At 49.2% G+C, this 25382-nt stretch overlaps 1 protein-coding gene across 1 annotated transcript; it reads right to left on the bottom strand.

Annotated features, from left to right (window-relative positions):
• Positions 1-532: 532 nt before the first annotated feature.
• Positions 533-7757, bottom strand: RRM2 (ribonucleotide reductase regulatory subunit M2). Its single transcript, XM_074578358.1, has 10 exons — positions 7634-7757; positions 7470-7547; positions 7090-7233; positions 6382-6498; positions 5735-5868; positions 4535-4629; positions 3602-3735; positions 3089-3193; positions 2840-2953; positions 533-1467 (listed from the first exon to the last, which is right to left on the bottom strand). Exons 1-10 carry the CDS (start codon positions 7742-7744, stop codon positions 1315-1317), a joined length of 1185 nt encoding a protein of 394 aa, XP_074434459.1. The 5' UTR covers positions 7745-7757; the 3' UTR covers positions 533-1314.
• Positions 7758-25382: the final 17625 nt, after the last annotated feature.

Genomic DNA, 25382 nt, shown 5'->3' with positions numbered 1-25382 from the left:
TTGTGAAGCGTTAGACTGGAGCATGGAATAAACTCCTTTTTGCATGGCAAGGTAGTAGCTCATTTCAGTCTGTCCTATCGTTATTTAAACTCACTGCAGACCATTTGCAGGAACGCTGATCTGAGACCATAGGGAACTCCTTCACAGACCACATGCCCTAGACAACTATAAAGTTATATTAAACATAATTCATGCCCGTGGCTCCATGCTTAGTGTGGAGTAACGGTGTTGTAGCACATACCCTGTTTTCGCTACTGTTATACATTAAACCCAGAACTGAACAGCACAAGGCAGAAGCTCAGAACATTGCTCCAGCCTGAATTAGCTGAATTTACCCTCAAACACCGTCCCTTTAGTGCGGTCAATCAGAAGGTCAGAGCCCAGCCTTAACAATTTCACTGGACATCCACCAGCCACATGAGTGAGCTGCTATTTCCTGCAGCACTTGCGTTTCCTCGGGAAGTCTGCAATTCAGAAGGAAATGAACACACAGCTTCACCCATCAGAGCACCAACGCCAGCACAACGCCGAATCCAACCAGCTCTTTATTGCTGTTACATGAAGTACTGTTCCAGATATTAAAGAAAAAGCAATTAAGTCCAGAAGCCAGCTGCATGCTATTTTTCAGTACCCAGAATGTCCAACTTCACCTTCCACAAAGTTTCTTCCTGTTCTTCAATAGATTTCAAAATCTAGTTTGGTTCGCAGCACCATTTTTAAGTTACACACCCGGAAAGAAGGACAAGTCATGAAAGGCTAGGTTGCAAACGTCTAATTAGACTTGCATCTTACCATTGTCGAGTATTACAACACAGTTCTTTATTGTCAACATTAAAGTGCCAGGTTTGTGTACAAACTATTAAAACAATAATAAAAAAGGTAAACTTAAAACCTGCTAAGAAAGCAGTGAGGTCATGTAGCCGCCTCCAGAGTTTTCCGCAGAATATTCAACAAATTTTAAGACCAGGATTTCCCAACTGCTCCTTGGTTTACGGGGAGAAGAGCAGAAATTAGTGGTCACTGCCCATAAGCTCCCGTCTTGCAGAAGGAAGGTGCCTGTGTCTTCCACAAAATGGAGTAGCATATGTTGTAAGAGATACATCTAAACATTCTATGAATTAACACCATTGGCAAAAGCTAATAAAAAGGGATTTTACTGCTGGAGCTACGCTAGCCTCCTGGAATGTACCAATATCACCACACTTCTCAAGAGCGGGATTTTAGTACAGGAATCAAGTCACACTGTGACTCAATAAATTTCATGTTTCCCTGTAAAGAGGGGAGCACATACATTAACTCATTGTCTCAGTTCATTTAAAATTCCGCATCCAGGGTGAAAGAGTTGTCCGTGGGCTTCGACATGACTCCCATCCTCTGATATTCACCTACTCGCTTCTCAAAGAAATTGGTCTTGCCTTCCAGAGAGATGTTTTCCATGAAGTCAAACGGATTCTCCGCCCTGTATATCTGAAACACAAACGCAATTCTACTGTCACTGCAGGTGCTCCCATCTTTGACGAGTGGCATTCCTCAGGGGGCAGAACTGGGCCCAGCGCTGTTTAACGTCTTTGTTGGCGACACGGACAGTAGGATTGAGTGCACCCTCAGGAAGCTTGCCAACGACACCACGCTGTGTGACACAGTCGAACACGCTGGAGGGAAGGGATGCCATCCAGAGGGACCTGGACAAGCCTAGGAGGTGGGCCTGTGCAAACCTCCTGAAGTTCAACCAGGCCAAGCGCAAGGTCCTGCACCTGGGTCACGGCAATCCCAGGCACAAATACAGGCTGGGAGGAGAATGGATTGAGAGCAGCCCTGGGGACTTGGGGGTGCTGGTGGATAAGCTCAACATGAGCCAACAACACACACTTGCAGCCCAGAAAGCCATCTGCATCTGGGCTGCATCAAAAGAAGCATGGCCAGCAGGTCAAGGGAAGTGATTCTGCCCCTCTACACTGCTCTCGTGAGACCCCACCTGGAGTACTGCGTCCAGCTCTGGGGCCCCCAATGGAAGGAGGACATAGAGCTGTTGGAGCAGGTCCAGAGGAGGGCCACAAAGACGATCAGAGGGCTGGAGCACCTCTGCTATGAGGACAGGCTGAGAGAGTTGGGGCTGTTCAGCCTGGAGAAGAGAAGGCTCTGGGGAGACCTTATAGCAGCCTTCCAGTACCTGAAGGGGGCCCACAGGAGAGATGGGGAGGGGCTCTTTATCAGGGAGTGGAGTGATAGGACACGGGGTGACAGTTTTAAACTGAAAGAGGGGAGATTTAGCTATCAGGAAGAAATTCTTTACTGTGAGTGTGGTGAGGCACTGGAACAGGTTGCCCAGGGAAGCTGTGGATGCCCCATCCCTGGAAGTGTCCAAGGCCAGGCTGGATGGGGCTCCGAGCAACCTGGTCTAGTGGGAGGTGTCCCTGCCCATGGCAGGGGGTTGGAACAAGTTGATCTTTAAGGTCTCTTCCAACGTAAACCATTCTATGATTCTATGATCTTGAATAGATGAGAATATCGAGATCAGCTGGAAGGAGTCTGAAACATCAACAGGCTTATTATGTAGCAAATAAAAACCTCTGCCCCAAGCCTTCTCTACTGGATTTGTTCCTGTCTCTTAGCTGCAGTAGACAGAAGCACAGCAACTCTTATACAGCTGTTTCTCCATAGCATCCTTTTGCTTGCCATTCTGTGGGTCTCCCAACAGGGTCTAGCAGCAGGACTGCTAAATGGTTTTGCAAGTTATACCAATAATATTGCTGCAGCCATTTTAGGATTTGGGTTTCTAGAGGAAATTAAACTCAATATTATCTTTTCCTGTGAAAGATTCAGTGTATTAGAGCCTTACCTTTTTAAATCCCAGTTCCAACATAAGCCGGTCCGCTACAAACTCTATGTACTGTTTCATTAAAGTGCAGTTCATGCCAATCAGCTTCACAGGCAGTGCCTCCGTCAAGAATTCCTGCAGATAATGGAAGCACTTTATGTACCAAAACTGGTATTCAGTCTGTACCATCCGGGTTAATTTTATACCCAACAGCTCCCCAGTTTTCTGCTTAATTGCGATCAAGTTCCTAAACAAGGAGCAGGCAATTACCTGTTCTATGAGAACAGCATTCATGATGATTTCCTTCACTCTTTCCTCTGATGGTTTGTGTATCAAGTGCTTGAACATGAGGCAGGCAAAATCACAGTGCAAGCCCTGGAAAGAAGTTGCAGAAAGTTATTTCTGAAACACTGATTTAAAAGAGACACTAAAGTCAGTAGGCACAGAATAAAATAGTCCAATATTGAGGCACCATCTTTGCACTTGCCATGTTAAAGAGTTCTCTACAGACAACTTTCTGCCTCACCAGGAGGAGGCATGGGCAAGTTCAGCCAATACCAGCTGCACCAGCTCCAAACTACTTTATAAAGGGAGCAAAATGCTAAGTTCATTCATTCTCTGCTGCAAGATCCACAATGACACATGTTTACACACTTCAATGAGCTTTACAGACCGCCTGTTTCTAAACATACTCCTGTTTTAAAATACCGGCTCCAACTGAGTACCATTACTTTGAGTTACTGTGGCACATTACCATCGTAACTGCCAGGATTTGATTCATACCTCATCTCTGCTGATGAGTTCGTTAGAAAAAGTGAGTCCAGGCATTAATCCTCTTTTCTTCAGCCAAAAAATTGATGCGAAAGAGCCAGAAAAGAAGATTCCTTCCACGGCTGCAAAAGCTACTACACGTTCTCCTGTTAAGGAAAGACTGACAGTCATATCACACAGAAAACTTAACAGGATTAATACCCAGAAGTTCCAAATAGACCAGTGAACTGCCTCCTCGAAGGAGAATGAAGAAGTTCCTGCTGAAGTGCTACAGCCTGTCCTTAAAAACTATTCCAGTAAAGACTTCTAGTCAGCAAGCAAAACTTTTAAACATGAGAAGTAAAAACTAATTAGAGTAGCTACCAAGCAGCTGAAGCCAAGGCTCCTTCCCCCAGGTTAACCATCAATACCATCTTTTTTCCACAGATTACACACTGAAAAAGAGCAGTCATTTTAGCAGCGGATTTTAGTCATTGCCTGCTCCTCTTTGATTAAGTAAGGAACTTTGGCCATGAAGAATGCTTTAATACTAGTGAAATAATGATCTGTACCACCTCATCTCGCCTTTGAAGTGAGACATCAAGAATCAGTAAGGCAGAGGAGCTACAGCCTCCAACCGTACACGTCTGCAGGAGAGACACAGCCAGTTCAGCTTTGGACACGTGACAGCAATTTGGTCATCTAGCCCAGCAGATGAAGACTGCCACATGAGCTACCATTATTCAAACTGCCAGCAATTTTACAAATATTCATGTCAGTAGCTCATTTGCAAGATGAAAGTTATTTTCTTCATCTCGAGAATGATACCAATATATCTTATACCGGAGAGCACGTACTCCCTCTGTGACAACAATAATCCCCGAGAACTGTGAAGTCTGGACAAATGGTGGTTCCTCCATCTTTTTAGGGAAGGAATTTCACTTTGCTTCCAATAGATACACTCACCATACGTTGCTTTCTTGTCCCCAATCCAGCACATGGCCCAGTCAGCCTTCTTTTTAACACATGGCAGTGTTTCAATAGCATTAAAAAGAAATTCCCTGAAAAGGATAAAACTTATTAGGATCGGACATTAGCACAATTAGTACAATAAGCGTTCACTGACCTAGATGGTCTTACTCACTTACAAGTGCTCTGCACCTTCACCCTGATAATTAAGTCTCCTTCCTCTCCTTATTTTGCAACAGTCTTACCCATCAACTATCTCCTCATCACCTACCCATCACATCAACAGCAGTTCACAAGAACTCCCATGACAATATGAAGAGGAGCACTGTTTCATCAAGTGATATACTTGAACAAGGCTTTCAAAACTACACATCAGCCAGCCTCCACTTGCCAGTAGCAAGACACCAAAGCTCTCAAAAGCTCTCATGTAAGCAGTTCTTCCTTGAACTTTTACTGGAATTAAGCATCTTGAAATAGAAGTGACATGGTCAGCTTTCTACAGAGTAGCAGCAATTAAGTGTATCTAGACTGCAAATAGCACTGCAATACCACATGGCATTTCACTCAAGAGTGCTGGTCTGACAAGACAACACCAGAATAACTCAGGTCAGACAGCTTTAAGCCCCGCATTTAGTTTAAGATACCATTCTTGAATTGATTCATCTTGTTATGAAAGTTGTACACTTTGGTTTTATTTTTAATTAAGACCAAAAGCCACTTTTCGTGCTTTTGGCTCCCCAAGCAAAGCAGTCAAATGAGTAAAGGCAGCACACGCTATGTAAAAGTGCTGGCTGGTAACTAAATGCACTGGGTTTTGGAGATGACATTTTAATAAAAGTGGTATCATTCTCAGATCTTTCCTACATAGCTTTCTACTAGGTGCAGGGGTCCTCCATATGAGCGCTTACTGTAATTTAGTATACTCCCTTTATTTGACTGCTCCATCTTCTACATAGTTTCATTAATTTCAGTACTAAATGGTTTCAGTTTCACACTTAATCTAAGCAAATTCTTGCTTATACACTTCAGAGGAGAAAGATATTCTGAAGTAAAGCTGCTCTTAAGCAGCAGTGGTATTTTATATAAAATCTAGTTCAAATCCTAAAATTAACTTAAAAGTCAGAAAGTGACTGATATGCATCATTTAAATCTCCACACTTAAGAGTTTCAAACCTTTCATCATCAAGCAATACAAACCTCTCTTTAGAATCTTTGATGTAGGTGTCAATAAGAAGACTGTACATTTCTGAATGTATATTTTCCATGGCAATCTGGAAGCCATAGAAACAACGGGCTTCTGTGATTTGTACTTCTTGACTGAACCGCTCCACCTAGAGGAAATAAAAGAGCATTTGCAGAGGCATTTATAACTAAATTGCAGTTTAGAGGCATTGATGCTGTCTATAACAGCTCTTGTTCAGCCCACAGAATCCTTTTCAGATTAATTCCAGACATGTGGATTATTAACAGCAATATGAAGAGCAGCAGCCCCTTAGAGATCCAAGTCCTGAGTTATTCTTTGGTCCCAAGAGAAATGGGAAAATTTCTTAGTTTTGCTTATCCCCCATTAGGGAGAAGAGCACTGAGAGGGTAGAAGCAGAACAAGGGCTCTGAAACTGCCAAGTGTTACCATAAGGCAACGCCCATGGGGCATGGGCAAAATTGGGGATTACAGAAGCAACCCTGATTTGCTAATTAGCATAAGACAGCATTACATGTTGTAATGCTACAACACTACATGTTCTAGCAAACAAGCTAGATCAGCCAGCAAGCACATCAAACATGCAGTATCTGGTTATCTTAACAGAGCAGCGTTTCTGACAGGAGTGTTTCTACACACTTACCAAGTTTTCATTGACAATGCCATCGCTGGCAGCAAAGAAGGCAAGGACATGGGAAATGAAGTACTTCTCCTCAGGCTTCAGGGATTCCCAGTGCTGGAGGTCTTTAGAAAGGTCCACCTGAAACATTGCAGAAAGAGCCATAGAATGGCTTGGAAGGGACCTTAAAGACCATCCAGTTCCAAGGCCCCTGCCATGGGCAGGGACACCTCCCACTAGACCAGACTGCTCAAAGCCCTGGGCAGCCTGTTCCAGTGCCTCACCACCCTCACAGGAAAGGATTTCTTCCTGATGTCTAACCTAAATATCCCCTGTTTCAGTTTAAAACAGTTACCCCTCATCCTATCGCTCCACTCCCTGATAAAGAGCCCCTCCCCATCTCTCCTGTGGGCCCCTTCAGGTACTGGAAGGGGCTATAAGGTCTCCCCGGAGCCTTCTCCTCTCCAGGCTGAACAACCCCAACTCTCTCAGCCTGTCCTCACAGGAGAGGTTCTCCAGACTTCAGGTCATCTTCATGGTTCCACTCCAACAGGTCTATATCCTTCTTGTACTGAGATCATAGAGTGATTTATATTGGAAGGGACCCTAAAAATCACCTAGTTCCACCCCCCCGCGGTCAAATAACTGCAAAAAAACTGGGTTTCAGGTACTGCGCCCGTACCAGAGCCCTGGGCTGTCTGTCCTCCCCTCCCCGACACCCCCCCCCCTCACCTCCTCCGCCGTCCAGAAGGAAGCCTCGGCCTTCTTGTACATCTGCCAGATGTCGTGGTACTGGATGGGGAAGATGACGAACCGGCGGGGGTTCTCCCGCAGCAGCGGCTCCTCCTCCGCCTCCTGCTCCGCACCCCGCGGCACCTGGAGCGGGGGGAGAGCGGCTCGGGGCGGGCTCGTCCCAGCGGCGCGGCTGAGGGGACGCCGGGCTTTGGCGGGAAACCGAGGGGCGGCGGGTAAGGGAGAAGCCCGTGAGGGCGAGGGACGCGGGGGCGGCGGGACGGACTGGGAAGGGAGAGGGCAGCGGTGCGGGGGGGAAGAGGTGAACCGCCGGGGAAGGGCAGAAGGTCGGGCGCGGTGCCCGGGCGTTCCGCACTCACCGGCTTCCCGTCGCCCTCCAGGAAGATCTTACGGGCCGCCTTGCTGGCCAGGACGCGGGCGCTACTGAGCGCGGGGGGCTGCGGGGAGAGAGAGAGAGAAGGGCACGGTGAGAACGCTGCCGGGCTGGGGAGCCGCAGGGCCGGGGAGAGGAGGGGGGCCTCACCGTGTTCTCCTTGTCGTTCAGCGCCAGGTTCTTCATGGGTGACAGGCCCTTCGCGGGCGACATGCGGGGCTGGTCGTGGCGGGCAGCGAGCGGGGCGCGGGCGGACAGCATGGCGGCGGTGAGAGGAGCGGGACTGAGTGGCGGGAGCGGCGCCGCCCCTTTATATCCCCTTCGAACTTGGCGCCAGAAAGCCCGGCTGGCCAATCACAGCCCGCCCCGCCACTGCCAACGCCCGCCCCCGCGCTTCTATTGGCTGGCGGGCCGGGACGGCGCCCCGCCTTCCATTGTGGAGGGAAAAGCCCCGCCCCTTGGTTTGGCGCCAGCGGAGCGGAGGCAGGAAAAGGCGGGAGAGCGCGGAATTCAAGGTGGGGCGCTGCGGAACTCGGTGTGGAGGCGGGGAGAGAGAAGGGGAAAACACACCAAGCCAGCCTCCATCGCCTGCAGCCAGTGTGGGCGCCCGAAAGGAGGGCGCAGGATGTTATACCTGTTTTCTTAAGAGATTCGGGATGCGGAAAGCGGGAAACTCGTTGCCTGATATGGCAACGACCACCATCTGGGTTTAAGGCAGAGATCTGGAAATGCCATGTTGCCCCCATCCCCCCAGTCTCACTCTCCCCCTCTCTTTTCTGGCCCCTCCCGCCTACCGGTTCATTTTCACTTTCAACACCGATTCCTGCATTTGGAGGCAGATTTCACTTTCCTACATGTGCAGACAAAAATTCGCTTCCCGGAGAAACTGACTCCATGTGCCACCTGGTTCCATGTGTTTTAAATAAATAGCATGAGAAAGGGAGAACATAGGTATGAAGAAGAAGAGGCGAATATTCACTTTCTTTAAAGAGTCAGCATTTATTTTATATTAATAAAATTCCCTTTTATTTGAACAACATCACTTCCCTCATCCAACTCTGCAAACGATCTGCTCTCATCAACCAAAATGTTTTCCCCGAAGCAGTTTTGATGAAACCAGGAGTTTAATGAGGCTTGGAGGCTCTTCTGCCATGTAGGATGCACAATGTCCTTGAATGACACTAAGTGGTCACCGTCACCTGGGCACGTGCTCCTGGGAACTGGGACAATGAGTTACAGGGCCCAGCACAGCACTGCACTTGGCTGGAAGAGGAACAGGCAGGGCAGGAGGGCAGCAGAAGACTGACCCCTCAGGGGAGCCAATATTGCCCTTTTGACTGTATAATGACACTATGTTAAATTTACTGCTGCAATGAGTAGATTTGGAAGAAAAGAGTCCTTCCCTCCAGTATCACCTCTGACACTGTAAATTCGAGTTGATTATTCATTTCAGCAGGTCAGCGTCAAGGTCACAAACTTGGGTCTGAGCTCTCCTCAGATGGGATGTATCAGAAATGGCCACAGAGGCCATGGCTTGCAGTATTTATTGGTCCTATTTAGGACGTTGGACCGATGCAGGCACCCATCCAGGAGATGTTCTGTGGGACCTACTGTGCTAAATATACATCCCAATATACAAATTTGAATACATGTCTCTATCCCAGGAGGGCAATCACTGCAAAATCCCATCCTATCAGGCAGCCTGGACAGGCAGGGACAAGGTCCTCCTCTGTCCCGGGAAAGTGGCTCCCAGGAGCAGGAGTGCCAGGCAGCTCCCAAAACTGTCACCAGCGCCCACATAGTGCTATTATCTGTTATTTCCTATTATCTCCTGCCACATCTACAGCTGCTGGGGGGGTTGGCAGGGAGCTACAGCAGCACCCTCCCCACCCCATCCAAACCCATTTACTCTCCCACACCAATAAAGGACCCCAAAGCCACCAGCCCACAAGCCCTGGGCTGCCGCCAAGGGCTGTCACGATGCAACGGCCGTGCTATCTCTGCAGCTCAGCCACTCTTCTCGGAAGCCCATGGCAGGGGATCAAAGCCCTGCCCCGGGGACGATGGCTCTGCAGGGAGGAAAAAACCCCGGGGAGAGGGCAGGGAGGGCCTGCAAGGAAGCACATCCCACCTCTGTGCTGCTGTACCTACAGCATAAGGGTGTTTGGGAATGAGCGTCCACACCGAATTTTCCTGTGACAGCAGTTTAACCCGTTTACATTTGTTCCCTGAGGCACATCCCCAAGGTTTACAGGCTGCGCACAGCACTTAGCCGAGTACCTACGACCAGCGTGGTGGAGGAAAGCAGGCCTGGGGAGCCATCTCCCCTTCACATACAGCCCCCTCCACGATGCAACTGCATTTCGGGACCAGCATTTTCAAGCTAGCTCCTTGGCCAGAGCCGGGTTCAGGGCAGCAGGCTGCTTTGAAGAGCCAGCGCTCAGCGTCAGATGTCATCTGGATGTCATCAGCAGCAGGATGTCATCTGTCGTCACGCCCTCTCTTTGGGCCTGTGAAAGGATGCTCTGCTCTTCTGACTTCTGGCCCTCAGTGGAATACTGTGTGTTAAAAAAAAAAAGCACCCCAAAACTCCAATCAGTTTCACACCTTCTTCGTTTACAGGAATTTAGACACTCAGAAAGTGGAAGTAAGAGCAGCCGGGGGCGAGGCAGGTGTGGGCTGTTGCGTAACTGCACTGTTCGCACAGGTCCCCCTCCAGATCCCAGCACCCACCTCCACCCAGGCCCCGGCACGGCTCATCAGCTGCAGGCGGAGCTCAGCAACGGCCTCTGCCCCAGCCACTGCCATTGTGGCGTCCCCGGTGCCAGCATGGCAAAGCCCCTTCCCACCAGGCACAGCTTATGGCCCCCAAACCTCACGTCCCCATCACACATCATCTTCATCATGATGGGTACTGCCTTGGCTCTCAGCCGACCTACCTGGTGGCGTTGGGTAACGCTCAGGGCAGAATCTGCCTTGCTCAGAGGACTGATTTTCTTCCATTTTAATGCAGATTGCCTACAGGACAGATAGACAGCGACTCCAGGCTGCTGTCTGCCTCCCACTGCTGCAGTGACTGGTCTAACTAATGAAAGCTGGTGACGATAACTCCATGGGACCCATGGGCTGACTCATCACTGGCTGAGGACACAGTGTTTGCTGCTGGTTTTCCCCTGATTTGAGGAAGGTGATTTGTTTGCATGGCCTCATCCAGCCACGTTCATCCATGCCAAATCCCAAATTCCTCACCCGTTGCTCAGTCCAGCAGGCTGTTGTTTGTATAAAGCATCTGCTGGAGGGTCCCTGCTTAGGCCGGCAAGTCCCAAAGTGTGAGTTCCACATACAGCAAAAAGAAATCTAGGTAATCGTAATATAAGTTGAGATGGGGTAGGTGAGCAGAAGGAGGCTATCAGCCAATACCGCCAAGGTGACACGGCCAAGGTCTCATGGCCACCACTTTCTCCAAAAAGCTTAGAGGTAGCCCTCAGCATTTCCTCGCACGCTCACCCAGCTGTGCTGAGGAGAAGGATGTTCCACATCTCCCCAGAACTGATCCAAGCCCTAAGAACTTAGACCAAAATTTCAACAGTCTGAACAGAAAATTTGCCCAAATAGTTCGTCTCCCAGTTTAGAGGTGGTTGCCCTCCACTCCCTGCAGCATTTCGAACTTGAGGGAGGACTCTGCAAAAACTGAGCTGCAGGGCACTACTGGCTGGGGCAAGGCACTTTAACAGACTGCTTCAATGAGAAATCTAGAGCAGAACAGAACAAAAATCTTTATTAGCTTGATTCTAGCTGGATATCGCATTTGCCGATGCAGCCCATTAATTTGTGGGGCTGAGAGCACCATCATTAGCAGCCTGCTTACCTAATGACCAGCCTCTCTGGAGGTAATGACCAGCTGCTGAAAAGCAAAGCCCTCACATGCTTAGCATCGCCGATGTCTTTCATTTTTTAAAACCATGTTTCTTGCCTATTCAAGGTCCTTACCCACCATTTACAACTCTCAGGACAAAGTCTGCAGGTAATATACAACCATATATGGGGTTATAATGGTGTAACTGGACCTGTTCGCAAAGCTGTGCACAGTGCTGCAGACACAGCCCCACAAGAGTCACGTAGAGGAACCAGTGTTAAAAGACTTTCAAGAGCTGGAAAAATCAAGCTTTCCAATCAGCTGCACTTGCTGGTCATCAGCGGTCAGTAATATGCAAAAGCACCGTTGATTTTGGTGCCTTCCTCAGGATCTATGAGCACATTGTGGAGCTGGAGTAGCAAGATCTGGCACTGCATTCATACATGTGCTCTAGAATGTTGTGACTCTTCCTTTCTGGTAGCATCACCTTCTGGTTTCCTGCAGCAGAAGCAGTCAATGGCACCAGCAGGAGACTTTTGGCCCACTGTTGACTTGCCTCAAGCAGGGTTTGGTCTCAGCTCCTGTGCTCTCATCATGGAGACTGTGGCTGATCTCTTGCCCCACATGGAAAATTACAGGTTGTTCCTGCTCTCGCAGCCTGTCAGTCACCGGGGAGGAACGGTGAACTTTCCTCAGGGTTACATTCCTCAGCACTTACTCATCCAAAACTTGGAGGAAGGCAGCCCCAGGTCCCTTGTTTCTGGGCAGGCTCATGTTGTTTTTGTTGAGCCGAGCAGTTTCTGATGCATCTCACTCATTGCTACCACACATAACAAGTGTTCCGAGCTACCCTTTCCTTCTTGCTCCAGAAAAAAAGCTCGCCAGCTTGTCAAAGCAGCCAGGATCCCCCCCTTTGCTGCTGAATGGTTTCAAAGAAACCCCAAACCATGAAAGCCAATAACCAAGGAGACAAAGGCAGGACTGCAAATCATTTTTCTTAACCGGGTCGGTGGTGGGGAGCTTGGTTATCACCCAAACCATACCCATCTGCAGGGAAGTCCTGGCCCCTATGTACGCCCCATCCCTGCTCTGTCTGCTCCCAATGACCTTTTCTTCCCCAGCAGAGATTTTTGGTTTGGTTTTTTTTTTTCCCCTGGAAGATGCAGATTATCTTCAACAAAGTGGACACTTCCAACCACCGAACTTTGTGGTGTTTGCTGGCATCCCTACCCCAAGAAATCGCCTAGTCAAGATTGGCCTGAAAGGACTGAGAAAGGATTCTGACTCTTGTCTTTGGGATAGTACAACGTTTTGGCCCTGTGCTGCTCCAGATGCCCATGACACCTGCACTCTTCCAGCAGGGCAGAGAAAACAGGGAGACTTATCATCGCATGTTTTTCTGGTGGGATCTGCCAGACACTTCCCTGCAGAGCATGAGAAGCATTTGTCAGGGTTCAACTGTAATTATGCCAAAAAAGGGACTGGGAAAAGCAGGCTCCTTCCATGCCGTGTCCTATTGCTCTGCTAGGGCAAATGTTGTTGTGTGGTCTAGCAGTGACCCCCATGGTGACAGGCCAAGGTGACTGACCACCTGGTCAGTCCCTTGGGGTCCGACCCTAGGAATTGTAGCCGGGGAAAAAAAAGAGGTAAAATGGAAATTAGAAAGACAGAGGCAAGTGCCCACAGCACTCACGGGACCATGAAAACAGAGAGAAGTGGTTTTGTATTGCACTTGCATTCAAAGGGATAACCACAGGTGGATAAAATGACATAGAGGTCTGTATGGGGATATAGGAGACAAAAAAAGATTGGCATCCATTATCCTTTCAGCAGTACAGTCACGCTGATCAAACAAAATCCCTTGCTTTATAAGGGCACATTTGATATACTGATTCGTGACATCGAGAGGATTAAAACTGTTTAACTGATAGACGTTAGAAAGTCATCGTAGGGGCATACCATAACCAGCTCAGTGTCCTGAGATCGTCTGCAAAGTTTTCACGTGATAGATGTGGTGGGTGGTGAACAATGAGCTTAAAAGCGGCCTGTCTCACTCTGTCCTTGGTGTTAATGAGCCTGAATGCAAGATCGTGCACTGGGGAAGAAAAGTGAACGATCACGCTCATGAAATGCTGGACTGCCCCCGCAGAGAGGGGCTCCTGGGTGATGAGATGTAGCAGCTCCATCAGCAGCCTCCCAGGCCAACCCACAGTCGGGGGCACACCAGGTCCTCTGCTCCGTAGGCAGAGGGATCGCAGCTGGAGGCAACACTGCTTCCCTCCTGCATCGCGTGGGAGAGCATCCATGGGGCAGCCCAGGGGGGGCAGGCTCAGTTCAAGATTCAGCCACCCAAAGGCAGGCGTCTACCCGTGGGGTGGGGTGTGTAGGCACTGAGGGTACCCAAGATGTCCTCAAGCATCCTGCCTGCCTTCTCCAGTCTCTAAAGGTCTTTCATACCTCCCGTGTCACCCCTGCCAGCCACGCATCTCAGCCTGCCTGGAGCCTCTCAAATGGCACCAATGTCCATATTTAGGCAACCAAGTTAAGCCATCCGATATGAGAGAGACAGACCCATGTCTGGATATCTAAATGCATTGTCGTTATCTCAAACCGAACCCACTCACTGTGCCTGGTCCCAGCAGCAAAAAGTTGAGGACGTGGGGGCAGTTCAGAAGACAGCCCCAGGGCAGACTGGGGGCGTAAAAGCCTGCCCCGGAGCAAGATGCTGGAGAAAGCTGTCCTACCCAGTGCTACGGAGAGACAGCTGAGGAGCGACTAGATAACCACCCTGACCAAGCGCTGCTGGAATCAACCCCTGGGGGAAAAAAAAGGCATAGGATCTTACAGCTTTGAACACTAACCAGAACATGGGTTTCGGAAAGGAAATATCTCTCAGCAGTGGTAATTTTGCACTGAACCAGTGCAGTAAATTCCTCAATTCCAGTCATGATTTCAAGACTTCACGTGACAGTTTTAATTCAGTCACGTTATGATTTGCTCAGCAGTTACTGGCAAGTTTTGCTGGGGGTAAAAGGATTAGGATAGTTTATTTAATTAGTCCTTTTGTCTGGCATCCGTCAAGATGCTCTTTCATTGCACAGCAAGCTCAAGGGCACGCCAGGAGCTTAGTTCCCCCCAGCTGTGCCTATCGGCACACCCAACCTAAAAAAGGGGGGGAAAAAAACTCCAAGATAAAGTTTTAACAGTGAAAACATCAATAAGTCAATCACTGACACTTTTTCTCAGCAGAACAAGCCGGTCTCATGTAACTTCAGCAAAAAAAATAATAATAAAACAGGCGACAACTTTTAGCCAACCGAGACCCACTGAGCCTGCTGCACCACATATTGCCACATCTCCCATCCGGGGGTTCAGTGGCCTCTAGCATTTTCAGTGAAGCCGAGACACAAATAATTCCTTTAAAGGATACAGCATTTCCCATACTCCCTTCCTTCTAAAACCCTTAAACAGATCCACCCTCTCCTCCTTTCCCACACCAGGCCTTGGGGAAGATGAGGGATTATTTTGTTTTGTTAACAGATACGTTTCTGGAGCCGGATTGCTACTGGTGTTTCCTTCCTAGCAGGAGCTGGGAAAGCTTCCACTATGTAAGCATCCTAGATCAATTACAGATGGATACAGCAAGGCGTTATATGACCATTCTTTGCCTACACTGCATTACAGAATTAGATCTACTTCACAGTTTTCTACAATAGTTGCCTTCCCCATGGCTGTCCCCAACTCTTGTCTATTTTTTATGGTATTTTTCAGTGTTAGTTTTAAGTTCCCATCTATTCCCTTTTCACCGGTGCTGCCACAAGAATTCCTCACAACAAGGCAATTTGCACCCTCTTTCCCCTGGGATCCTGCTCCCCCCCCACGCTGGCCCTGGGGCTCGTGTCTGAGCTGGTCCCGCTGAGCACCGGCCACTTCCAGCCTCATTTGTCACAATCGCCCCAGATCTGGAGCCCAGTGCCTCAGCTCCCATTCCATTGCAGATTCCAGCACAAAAGCAGCTTTGAAAAGCGTCATGTACCCCAACAGGTGACACATCCCTTCCCAGGCCATAGTCCTGACATCCCAGGTATGCATCCCTTATCATAGGACCTGATGTCTCCAGCTCCACGCAGTGAGGACACGGGTACATGACAGCCTTGAAGTGGTTTCCTCAGATCACAGTCAAAAAAAGGGATGAGACTGCTCCACAACTACTAGCCTGTCTGTCACCTCTTCCCCACAGTGCTCAGAAACGTTCGTCTGCAAAGCTTATGAGCACAGCACAGACCTCAGAGCGGGAAAGCTGCACGGGGGAGAGAAGAGAGGGTGCAGAGGATCTGCACTGTTTGGACTTCATAATCCGGTCCAATAAAGCCATAATCCTTCTTGAAAATCTCTGGGCATTGCCTGGAGGGGGAACAAGGCTTCACAAGGGTTAGCAGACCAGACACACACAAGATGGGGAGCGGGGAGCAGAAGGGAGCACAGCACAGGGATCAGACACTTTGCCAGAGGGCAGCAAGGACAGGCAGCAATCAAGCTCCGGTCTCAGCTTGAGGCCCCGAGAACTCCAGGATAATGTCCCGGGGGATGCATGGACGAAGGCATTTTTGTCCTCCAGGTCCCAGAGACCAGGTGCAGTAACTGCTCTTTTAGCAAGCAAAACAGCCCAGAGATGTTTCTGCTGGTTTAGATCATCCATTTTTAAACTCAGTCACCTGGACGTGGTATAAAAAAAAAACAGAAATGAAAGAGCAGCAATGGGACAGAGGGCTGGAGCACCTCTCCTATGAGGACAGACTGAGAGAGTTGGGGTTGTTCAGCCTGGAGAAGAGAAGGCTCCGAGGGGACCTTATAGCAGCCTTCCAGTACTTAAAGGGGGCTTATGAGAAAGATGGAGAGAGACATTTTACCAGGGTCCGTAGTGACAGGACAAGTGGCAACAGTTTTAAACTGAAAGAGGGTAGATTTAGATTAGATATTAGAAAGAAATCCTTTCCTGTGAGGGTGGTGAGGCACTGGAACAGGCTGCCCAGGGAAGCTGTGGATGCCCCATCCCTGGAAGCGTTCAAGGCCAGGCTGGATGGCGCTTTGAGCAGCCTGGTCTAGTGGGAGGTGTCCCTGCCCGTGGCAGGGCGGCTAGAACAAGGTGATCTTTAATGTCACTTCCAACTCAAACCATTCTGCGATTCTATGACCAAGACAAGTGTTCCGCAGGAGGTTTCCAGCGCTCCTGCAGGGATGCGTGTGTAGGAAGAGTGGTTTCCCTGAGCATGGACCCGGGGCAGGGGCGGGAGAGGGAGCTCCCAGGCCTCTGACCGCCTTCGCGGCGGGGAATGGTGCCGGGGAGGCTGTCACCCCTCGCCCCGCCGTGGCACCCCTCTGTCTGGGACACGGCTGCCCACGCAGGAGGGGATGAGCGGGTCCCGCACGGGCGCGGGAGGAGGCGGGTAAACACGCCCTGCACCGCCCCGTGTCGCCCAGGAGAGGATGCTGCAGACCCCTCGGAGTCCCCACAAACGTCTGCGACACCAACATCAGCATCAGGCTTGAATACCTCGGCTGGAGCCCCGCTGCCGAGGACACAGAGTCCCATGAACCAGAGATGGTATTTTTGCTTATCGCTCCAAGCCCCTCTTAGGCAGCATCGTCCCAAAACCCTCTCAAGCGTCGGTGGCTTTACAGGCCGCTCGCAGCTGCCGTGTATGACCGCTGGTGGATGAACACAAGCGTGCACAGATGCCGCCAGCTCCAGTGAAGATTTACACAGCCTGTGGCAGGGTTTGGTAAGGGCTGTGTCCAGTTACATAGCACAGAGAGCAAGGAAATGCAAATGATTAAAAATCCTTCGCCCCCTAGAGACAAAAGAAAAAGGCATTTTGCCCAGGGTTATAAAAGCTCTCGTCCTCCTTCCTTCTGGTCTCCCTGAAATTCACGTGCCCTGGCGCCTTTTTTTAGAAATAATACTAAAATAACCCACACTCCTGCCAACAGCTGCCCCGGCCCTGAGCAGAACATGCTCTCCCCATCTGGCGCTGGCAATTATCAAAACCCTGCGCAAAGGAAACACCCCAGACAGAGAGAAGCACTGGGTTAAATTCACACACCCCCTCTCCACACCACCTTCTCCCCTTTCCCCAGCTGATGGGCCAAAAGGGGTGCAAGCTGCACCCTGCTAGCAGGGTTGAGCTGACTTCAGCCGCAGCAGCCGAGAACGGGCACTGCACGGCTGCTCCTGTTGCAGCCCTCCCTTCCCCTCTGGAACATCAGAATACTAATATTTATTAAAATATGGTGGTTTGGAGTTTCTCAGTGGGTTCCTTTACAGGTAATGTCATTTTCAGCTACTGAGAGAGAAGGAAATATTTCAGATCCCAGTAAGACACCAAACAGAAGTCTCTGCTGATAACTCTGCCTTTTCCGCCTCATGTGAGACCAGCCTGTCTCCTGTGTCTTTGCAGAGGACCACTGCTAGGGTTTTGCTCTTCTGACCATGTCTTGAGTCCTTCTCTGCAGTCTTATCCCTAATTATCCTCAGCCAAACCATGGCCTGCAATACTGCAGACGGGTGCTTGCAGGGCATCTAGGGGAGCTTCTGCCAGCAGGTTCTGGGAGAGTCTACGGGACAGGGTGACATGTGGGAGCAGGGCTGGGGATCAGTAACTTCCTTCCCAAGCAATTCGCTATTACCACACTTATTGCTTTGTGGGAAATGGTAAGACGGTGAAGGAAAGCAAGAAGCTGGTAATACAGCTAAAATATCCTGGGATAGCCTGGGAGCTGGAAATATCCTCAGCCACTTTCTTGAGGGGTTGAACCAGTAGGGAGAAGGGTCCTGCATCAGCGAGGGACACACACCCGCCAAGCATGGGGACATGCAGCCTTCACAGCACCTGGAGGTCAGACACAGGGCATGGGAGGGCATGAGGGTGAGGGTCCCTCCATCCCACCCCTGCCCTGGGCCTGCCGCGATGCTGTACCTCCACACAAGCACTCACCACCCACCCTGAGCCTGGTTACATCTTGGATATTCAAAGCCATTTCATAGAATCGTAGAATCATAGGTTTGGAAGGGACCTCTGGAGATCATCTAGTCCAACCCCCCTGCCACAGCAGGGTCACCTAGAGCAGGTTACACAGGAACGCGTCCAGGCAACAGTTTGCTTGGCACATGTGGAGAACAAGGCACTGGTTACGCCCCATGTGTCCCTTCACACTGCTTCTACAAAGCACCTCTTGATACCCTGTAAATAATCTATAGCAATAACCCCAAAGCCCAGAGAAAGATGTGCCATGGGAAGAAAACAGCAGGAATTAAGGCTGCCACCAGTTTCCCAGGTTCCTGCCATCACAAGGAATTAGTTAACCACCAAACAAATAAACGCATATTCACATAGGCGTTGAAATGCCAAGAGGAATGGTCCAAGTCATATGAGAGCAAAGAGCAGGCCCTTGTCTCCCACAGTAGTGCTAGTGATTAAGGAAAATATACATTAACTTCTGTCTGAGCTTTTCCGGCTCCCAACCACTGCTGGGAGGAAAACATGCCTTTTCCTAATGTGCTCATGCTGCTTTCATATGGAAGCACTAATAAAAACACAATGTCGGTCCAGTGTGTTCTTTCTTGCAACACTAGAGGGGAATCAGCTTATTTCGTCCAGATATTTGGCAACTCAGAGGTCTCCGCTCTGCTCCTGGAAGCAGAGCTTGGGGTTGTGCCAGCAGCAGCATCTCTGATGATGCACATCTGCACCGCGGCGCGCACCGCTGGGCTCCGGCAAGTGGCTCACGTCAGCCGGCAGGAGGCTGCTGCTGAGTCTCTTCTCAGCCTCTATTTGTCAATTGGCTCAACATTCAAAAAGACACCCTCAATTTGCATCACCCAAAAATACATTGAGCCAGCACCTTCTCCAGTGCCTTACCTCCGGGGGAAGTCAGGGGTGGTGAGGAACATAGTCCATAACTTTGGAGGGCCTACAACAGCTTTACTTTTCAAGTCAGTCCAACTGACTGCAGCCACAAATCATGCAAAGTTGTGCTAAACTGGGAAGAAAGCTGTATTGAGCTTGCCTGGCAAGCACAGAAGGAGCAACCACAGCTCAGGAGAAGTTTATTACCTCTCCCATGGTGCTAAGCTGGCCCTGCTCCCGTTCACCGCAGAGAGAGGTGAATAGCTATCATCTGCTCTGATGAGGCAGAACAGAAATACAGCACACCCAGACATATTTAGCAGCCAGGCATGTATACAAGTACCTGACAATGTAAAGAGTAACCACCATCCTGCTGTCACACCAAAAAATGCATTTGGCTGCCTGCCTTGAGCGTGGTCCAGGCCTTGGAGGAGCACAGTGCAGCCACTGACGCCTCCCTCCACCAGCTCTAACTCAGCCTCCGGACCCAGCTGGGGCTTTTGATCCTAATTTCGTGGGGTGAGCCCACATTTCAGCAGACGACTTGCAGTCCCCCTGCAAGCTACAGCTCAGCGAGCTGATGTGAGAGCTGGGAACAAAGGATCGGCAACTTCCAGAGGCGATGAGGTGAATGTGGTCGTCTCTAGAAAATGCTGCAAAGCGTTTTCAGGGTTCTTTGAAAAGCCTCTCACAACAGCAGAACCTCAAACCAACAGGGGGGGAAAAAAACCCTTGGTACAGCAGAGCATCCAAGGGCAGGAGACCAAAGAAACCTCTCCCATCAGGTATTCCTCAGATGGTTTTTACTCTCTGTCCCCTTCCCCCTCCTTGAAGTGCCATAAACCCACTAAAGACTTAGGTGCCACCATCGCTGCTACATGGGGGTGTTATATACAGCCCAGCAGGAGTCTGGATAACCAAAATCTCCTTGCAGATATCTCAGTCCCTTATTCCTCACTAGACATCCTGCAGGTTCACCTACGTGCATGCAGAGAGGTGAGGGACATCGCGCCCCTGCAAAAGCCCGTCAGCGTTGGTGCAAGCGCTCAGCCACACGCTGGCCTCCCTCCTTGGGTTTCATGGAGATGGCTTTCAAGGTTTCAAGGACCACAGGACTCAGCCAGAGCCTGCTTGCAACCCTTGGAAAGCCTTTCACAGCCATCGTGAGATGTGGGTACACCACCCCCCCGACTATTCAGTACTCTAAGCCAGCTAAATTTAGGGCAGGGGCCAAAACCTGCCCACAACAAAACCCACGCTGGGAGCAGCCGGCGGGCTGCAGACCTCTGAGCTACTTCTGAAGTCTCAGGCAACAGCATGTCCCAGAGCAGGTGGTTTTGTACCCAGTGTCGAGGCGGTGACCATCCCCTCGGGGGCTCTGGCACAGCCCTCCATCTGGGGAGGCTGGCAAGGCACCTTGCAGGCTGAAAGCCTGGTCCTCCATCTCCTGCTGCTTCCCGGGCTGCAGCCGCAACGTCATCCACAGGTGACAAGAAGCAGAGGGGGACACAGCCTTCAAAACCTGGTGGCCACAGCCAAACCACCCAACAAAACTCCCAGGGGACCAGGACCTGGCAGGGAGGGCAGAGCTGTGCAAAAGGAGATGCCGCTGAGCTGGGCATCCCTTTCCAGCCCTTCTTCTGAGCTCCTTGGTCTGGTCCAGGCTCTGTGTTGGTGACTGTGCCAGGCAGCGGAGGCCACCCTGGGTACCCCAGAGAATGGATGACACATCCCAGTTGTAAATACGGGGTTTCCCAGACACACACCACCATCACGGTCAGGTTTTCACCCTCCCTCGGTGCCTGACGTGGCTGAATCATAGAATCATAGAATTGCTGAGGTTGGAAGGGACCTTTAAGATCATCGAGTCCAACCATTAACCTACCCTGACAAAAGCCACTTCTAAACCGTGTCCCTCAGTGCCCCATCTACCCTTTTTTTAAACACCTCCAAGGATGGTGAATCCACCACCTCCCTGGGCAGCCTATTCCAATGTTTAATAACCCTTTCAGTGAAAAAATGTTTCCTAATATCCAATCTAAACCTCCCCTGACATAACTTGAACCCGAAGCAGTAGCCCATTTCCACGTACGTCTGTGTTTCCAGCTGTGCCGTGTCAGAGATGAAAGCTCTGAGGGCTGCACCCCTGGGGTCCACTCCTGGCTCCAAAAGGTGACACACTTCAGATGTTCACTGTTTGAGAGGTGCTCATAAAAACCACCTTATACTGAGGTGACAGAAAACTGCGACTTCTGTCACCAAATTGGACAAACCTTTCCCTGTTCTGTGTTATCTCCTCCTCACAGGCTTCCAGTGGTGGCATTTTATGAGCATATTTTTAAATAGCTTCTTCTCGCTCTTTGCTCAAGGCTGGTTCAATCTGTTATAACATTGTACAACCAGTTGTGGTTGATTTTCATTTAACATTGTAAAAATAAAAAGACTCCTGACAGTTTGGGTTTAGACAGAGAAAAAAACACAGTGAAATTGGGGGTTTTTTTGTTGGGTTTGGTTTTTTTTTGGCCCTAAAGCCAGATTAGCCTCCAGGCAGTGAGCTAGAAAAAACAAGTTTCTAATCCAGAAGAGCTCACTGGTCTCTATTAAGCATTAAGTGGCTGTGTTTTATTCACCAGGGGGAGGGTGGAGGGTCTTCCACTCCCAATCCTTTCAAGATGGTTATTATTCTCTTTAAAATGCCTTCACAAGTCTGCTTTTTTGAGTCAAATCTGTGCTAAACAAGAGCTGGGGGAAAGCTTTGTCTGGTGAGCTAACAGAAGCCTCGTCTCAAACTTAAATAACCTCTTTATGGGAAGTTCTTCTGGAATCAGTTTACAAACAATGCTTAAGGGGAAAAAAAAACCCAAATAAGAAAGAGAAAGAAATCATATCCCCCCTCTTCCCAAAGCAGACCTCTGCTGCCACGGTTACCCTCCCCATTGTGAGGAGTCCTTCGTAATCCCCCTTGCTCAGCGCATGTGCCCATCCCAAACCTACATGTGTTTATTAGCAGACTCAGGTCCGTGAGGGTTAAAAGGCTCATTTGTGACATCATAGAATCATAGAATGGGTTGGGTTGGAAGGGACCTTGAAAGGTCATCTAGTCCAACCCCCCTGCAGTAAGCAGGGACATCTTCAACTAGATCAGGTTGCTCAGAGCCCTGTCCAACCTGACCTTGAATGTCTCCAGGGATGGGGCCTCCACCACCTCTCTGGGCAACCTGTGCCAGTGTCTCACCACCCTCATTGTAAAGAACTTCTTCCTAATGTCTATTCTAAACCTGCCCTGCTCCAGTTTAAAACCATTGCCCCTCGTCCTATCGCTACATGCCCTTGCAAACATCCTGAAAATTAAATACATTTAGACTCACAGAGAGCAAGAATTTTCTTACAGATGCCCACACTCAATATGCAACACTGACGGGAATAAACTGTCATACAACTGTTTTAAAAGACCAGACTGTTCCTTTTGTTTTCCCATTTTTTTAAAGAAAGCTAGACGAAGAGCAATAGAAATCTTCAGTAAAATGCCTGTCAGTACCAGCCTGTGTTTGTAGCACAATGTAGGTTCCCATGACATTGTTTCAGTATCATCAAAAATGTTTAAAATAAAGGCTACTAAACAGCCATGTCTGAAATTCATATAGAAATCTGAATACTACAAAAAAAGGTAAAGGAAGCAATGTAGTTAAGCAACAAATTACAGCACTGGGAAGTTCTCGTGTCCCTCCAGATGATATACATTTACTTCTCCTTTACAAAAAGTTACTGAATCCAACTTAAAAAGGGGCTTTGTTCCCCTGATGCCTGAAAGTGGCAATTTAAGGAGACCCCTGTAAGAGCAACACACTCTAAAAGTCATTGCATCATTCTTATAGCTAATAAAATCAAGGTAACCTCAGTACAATATCAAAGCAGTCAGCGTTAATGGATTACAGGATTTGTAAGCAATCCTGCTGCAGAGGTATCCAAAGCACTGCAGGAATGCGGTGGTGTTCCCCGGCATGGACCCGCGGTCTCAGTCTGGGACTTCTCCATCTCAGGAGGTGGTAGATCATTTAGATTATGGTCTCATTTGGTTTGCTCTTGCAATGGAGAGTTAGAAACACTGCAAAAAGCAGGCAGAGACAGTGGCTGAGGCTATAAGCATATCTCTTAGCCCAAGTGTCCAGCTGCCGTGCTGGGTCAGGGCACTCCATGTCTGTCACACCACAGACGGGGATGAGAAAGCTATTCTCAGATGGGTGGAGGAGGCGTTATCACTCAGACATGTAGGAATGGACACAGACATGCAGCAGGGCCCGGTGCTTGGCATATTCTGCCCATATTTTGGGCAGCATGGTCTAACACGTGCATGTCCCCCAGGCACCAATGTCAAGGTGTGGATGTTTCTCAGATGACTGTGTGACCAAGAGCTGCACGGCTCAAACCACACCTTCAGTGGGCACAGCAGGACCCACTCTGCTGGGTGCTGCATGCAGAGCATGTACTTGAAAGAACGAAAGGTAAAATCAGTCGCAGAGCAGGTCAATGGCAGAATGAAGAACAAAACCTCATCTTCTCACCCCAAGGTCAGAGACCCACCACCAGGTTTTCACTGCCCATTTTCCATAGACTCCAAAGTCTTCGTACTATTTCAATAGGTCTTCAAAAGCCAACTGAACCTACTGCCACAACAGGCTGAGGCTCACACCTCTAAGATAAAGATCATTTGGGGACCCCTCAGATAAAAAAAAGGACCATGAAGATCTGCTGCACCCAACCAAACAGCTTCTGAGTCGCTGCCAACTGTTGAGCAAAGGCTTTTGCTGGTGCTGCGGACTGACTCAGCTAAAAGCAGCACGGCATTAGACTGCCTTATACGAAATGCGCCACCGTCAGCACACAGTCAGTCCACGCACAAGGTTTTATAGCACACAATTTATTATTTACATCCTTATTACACTGAGGTGTCAAACGAGATCCCGAAGATGAAACAACACCAGTTAACATGCTAATAGCTACACTCGTTTTCAACTCCACAGCACACAAACCACTCAGGCTGGGAAAAAAATTGCAGCCTGCCTGGGCATTAGCACTTTGCAATTAAATCCTCACCTTTCCATCCCTTCCTCGGAGCCCTGTGTTGCTAGAAATAATGCAACCCTGCCCTGGCTGCCCATTTTTCTCACATTTTTACTCTTCCAGCAGAATGAGACCGCTTGGTTTGTGGGGGCCAGTGGTTAATAAATCCTTGCCTTGCTGTATGGGAAGCCCTATCATGATAGCACAAAAACCACCTCGGCGCTGCTCTGTCTACACAGAAAGCTTTGCAGTTACATCCATTAACCATGTGCCTCTAGAGGGGACACAATTACTCTGCCTGTAACTACACCTAAGCGAGGGATCCTGCAGAAACGCTGCGGACATTCACTAACAACCACCGATCTGGAGCTCCGTAAGGCGAGAACTCGCTATCTAGTCATTAAGGCGTTCAGCGCGTTGCCAGCTAAGGGAAGCGTAGGCAGCCTTTTCTGCGGCCTTTGTAACTGCGGCTTTGAAGAAAAGAACACAAAACTTTTAATTAAATAAGTCTATGCTTACTTCAAACCCCAAACCTACCCCCATTATCATGAGGTTTAGCATTAAGTTCTTCTGGGGCTGTGGGAAGCGTTTATACCAGCCAACGAACCGTCTCCGCGCTCCCTGTTTTGCCCTTTGCAGAGCAGAGGTGGCCACATCCACCCCAACAGGGGCAGGGAAGCTCAATTGGACTGTCGGTTACACAACGCTTTTGCAGGGAAACCACGTGTTTACAGTTTCATCTTGTAATAATTAGTGTCACATACTACAGCAATGTCTCCGGGACTTTAATCCCCAATCTGTATGAGGGGCATTTCACAAAGCTCAGCAAAAAATTCCGTGTTATTAAGCAACCTATTATTCCCACATAAGTATGCTCAGCTCTTATAGATGCCCTGACATGTCTCAGAAGAAGCAGGTAGTAGGCAAAAGCTCGACTTGCCCATGACTCAGTGACATTAAATCAACTTGCTTTAACTAACTGTCTCTGATGTAGTGAGCTCTATTTACTCCACTATTAAAAAAAAAAAAAGAAAAAAAAAAGAAAGAAAAAAAGATGTTCTACCTTAATTGAAAA

The sequence above is a fragment of the Larus michahellis genome, chromosome 3, assembly GCF_964199755.1.
Source record: "Larus michahellis chromosome 3, bLarMic1.1, whole genome shotgun sequence".
Lineage (NCBI taxonomy): Eukaryota > Metazoa > Chordata > Aves > Charadriiformes > Laridae > Larus > Larus michahellis.
Note: the sequence above shows the minus strand (reverse complement) of the source record. Positions and strands in the feature narration are given on the sequence as shown.

Coding starts and splice junctions, on each gene's coding strand:
- RRM2 (XM_074578358.1), bottom strand. CDS start 7,744: ATGCTGTCCGCCCGCGCCCCGCTCGCTGCCCGCCACGACCAGCCCCGC. Junction 5,869..6,381: donor GCATTGTCAATGAAAACTTG/GTAAGTGTGTAG, acceptor TATTTCCTCTAG/GTGGAGCGGTTCAGTCAAGA. Junction 1,468..2,839: donor TGGAACTGGGATTTAAAAAG/GTAAGGCTCTAA, acceptor TTTGTGTTTCAG/ATATACAGGGCGGAGAATCC.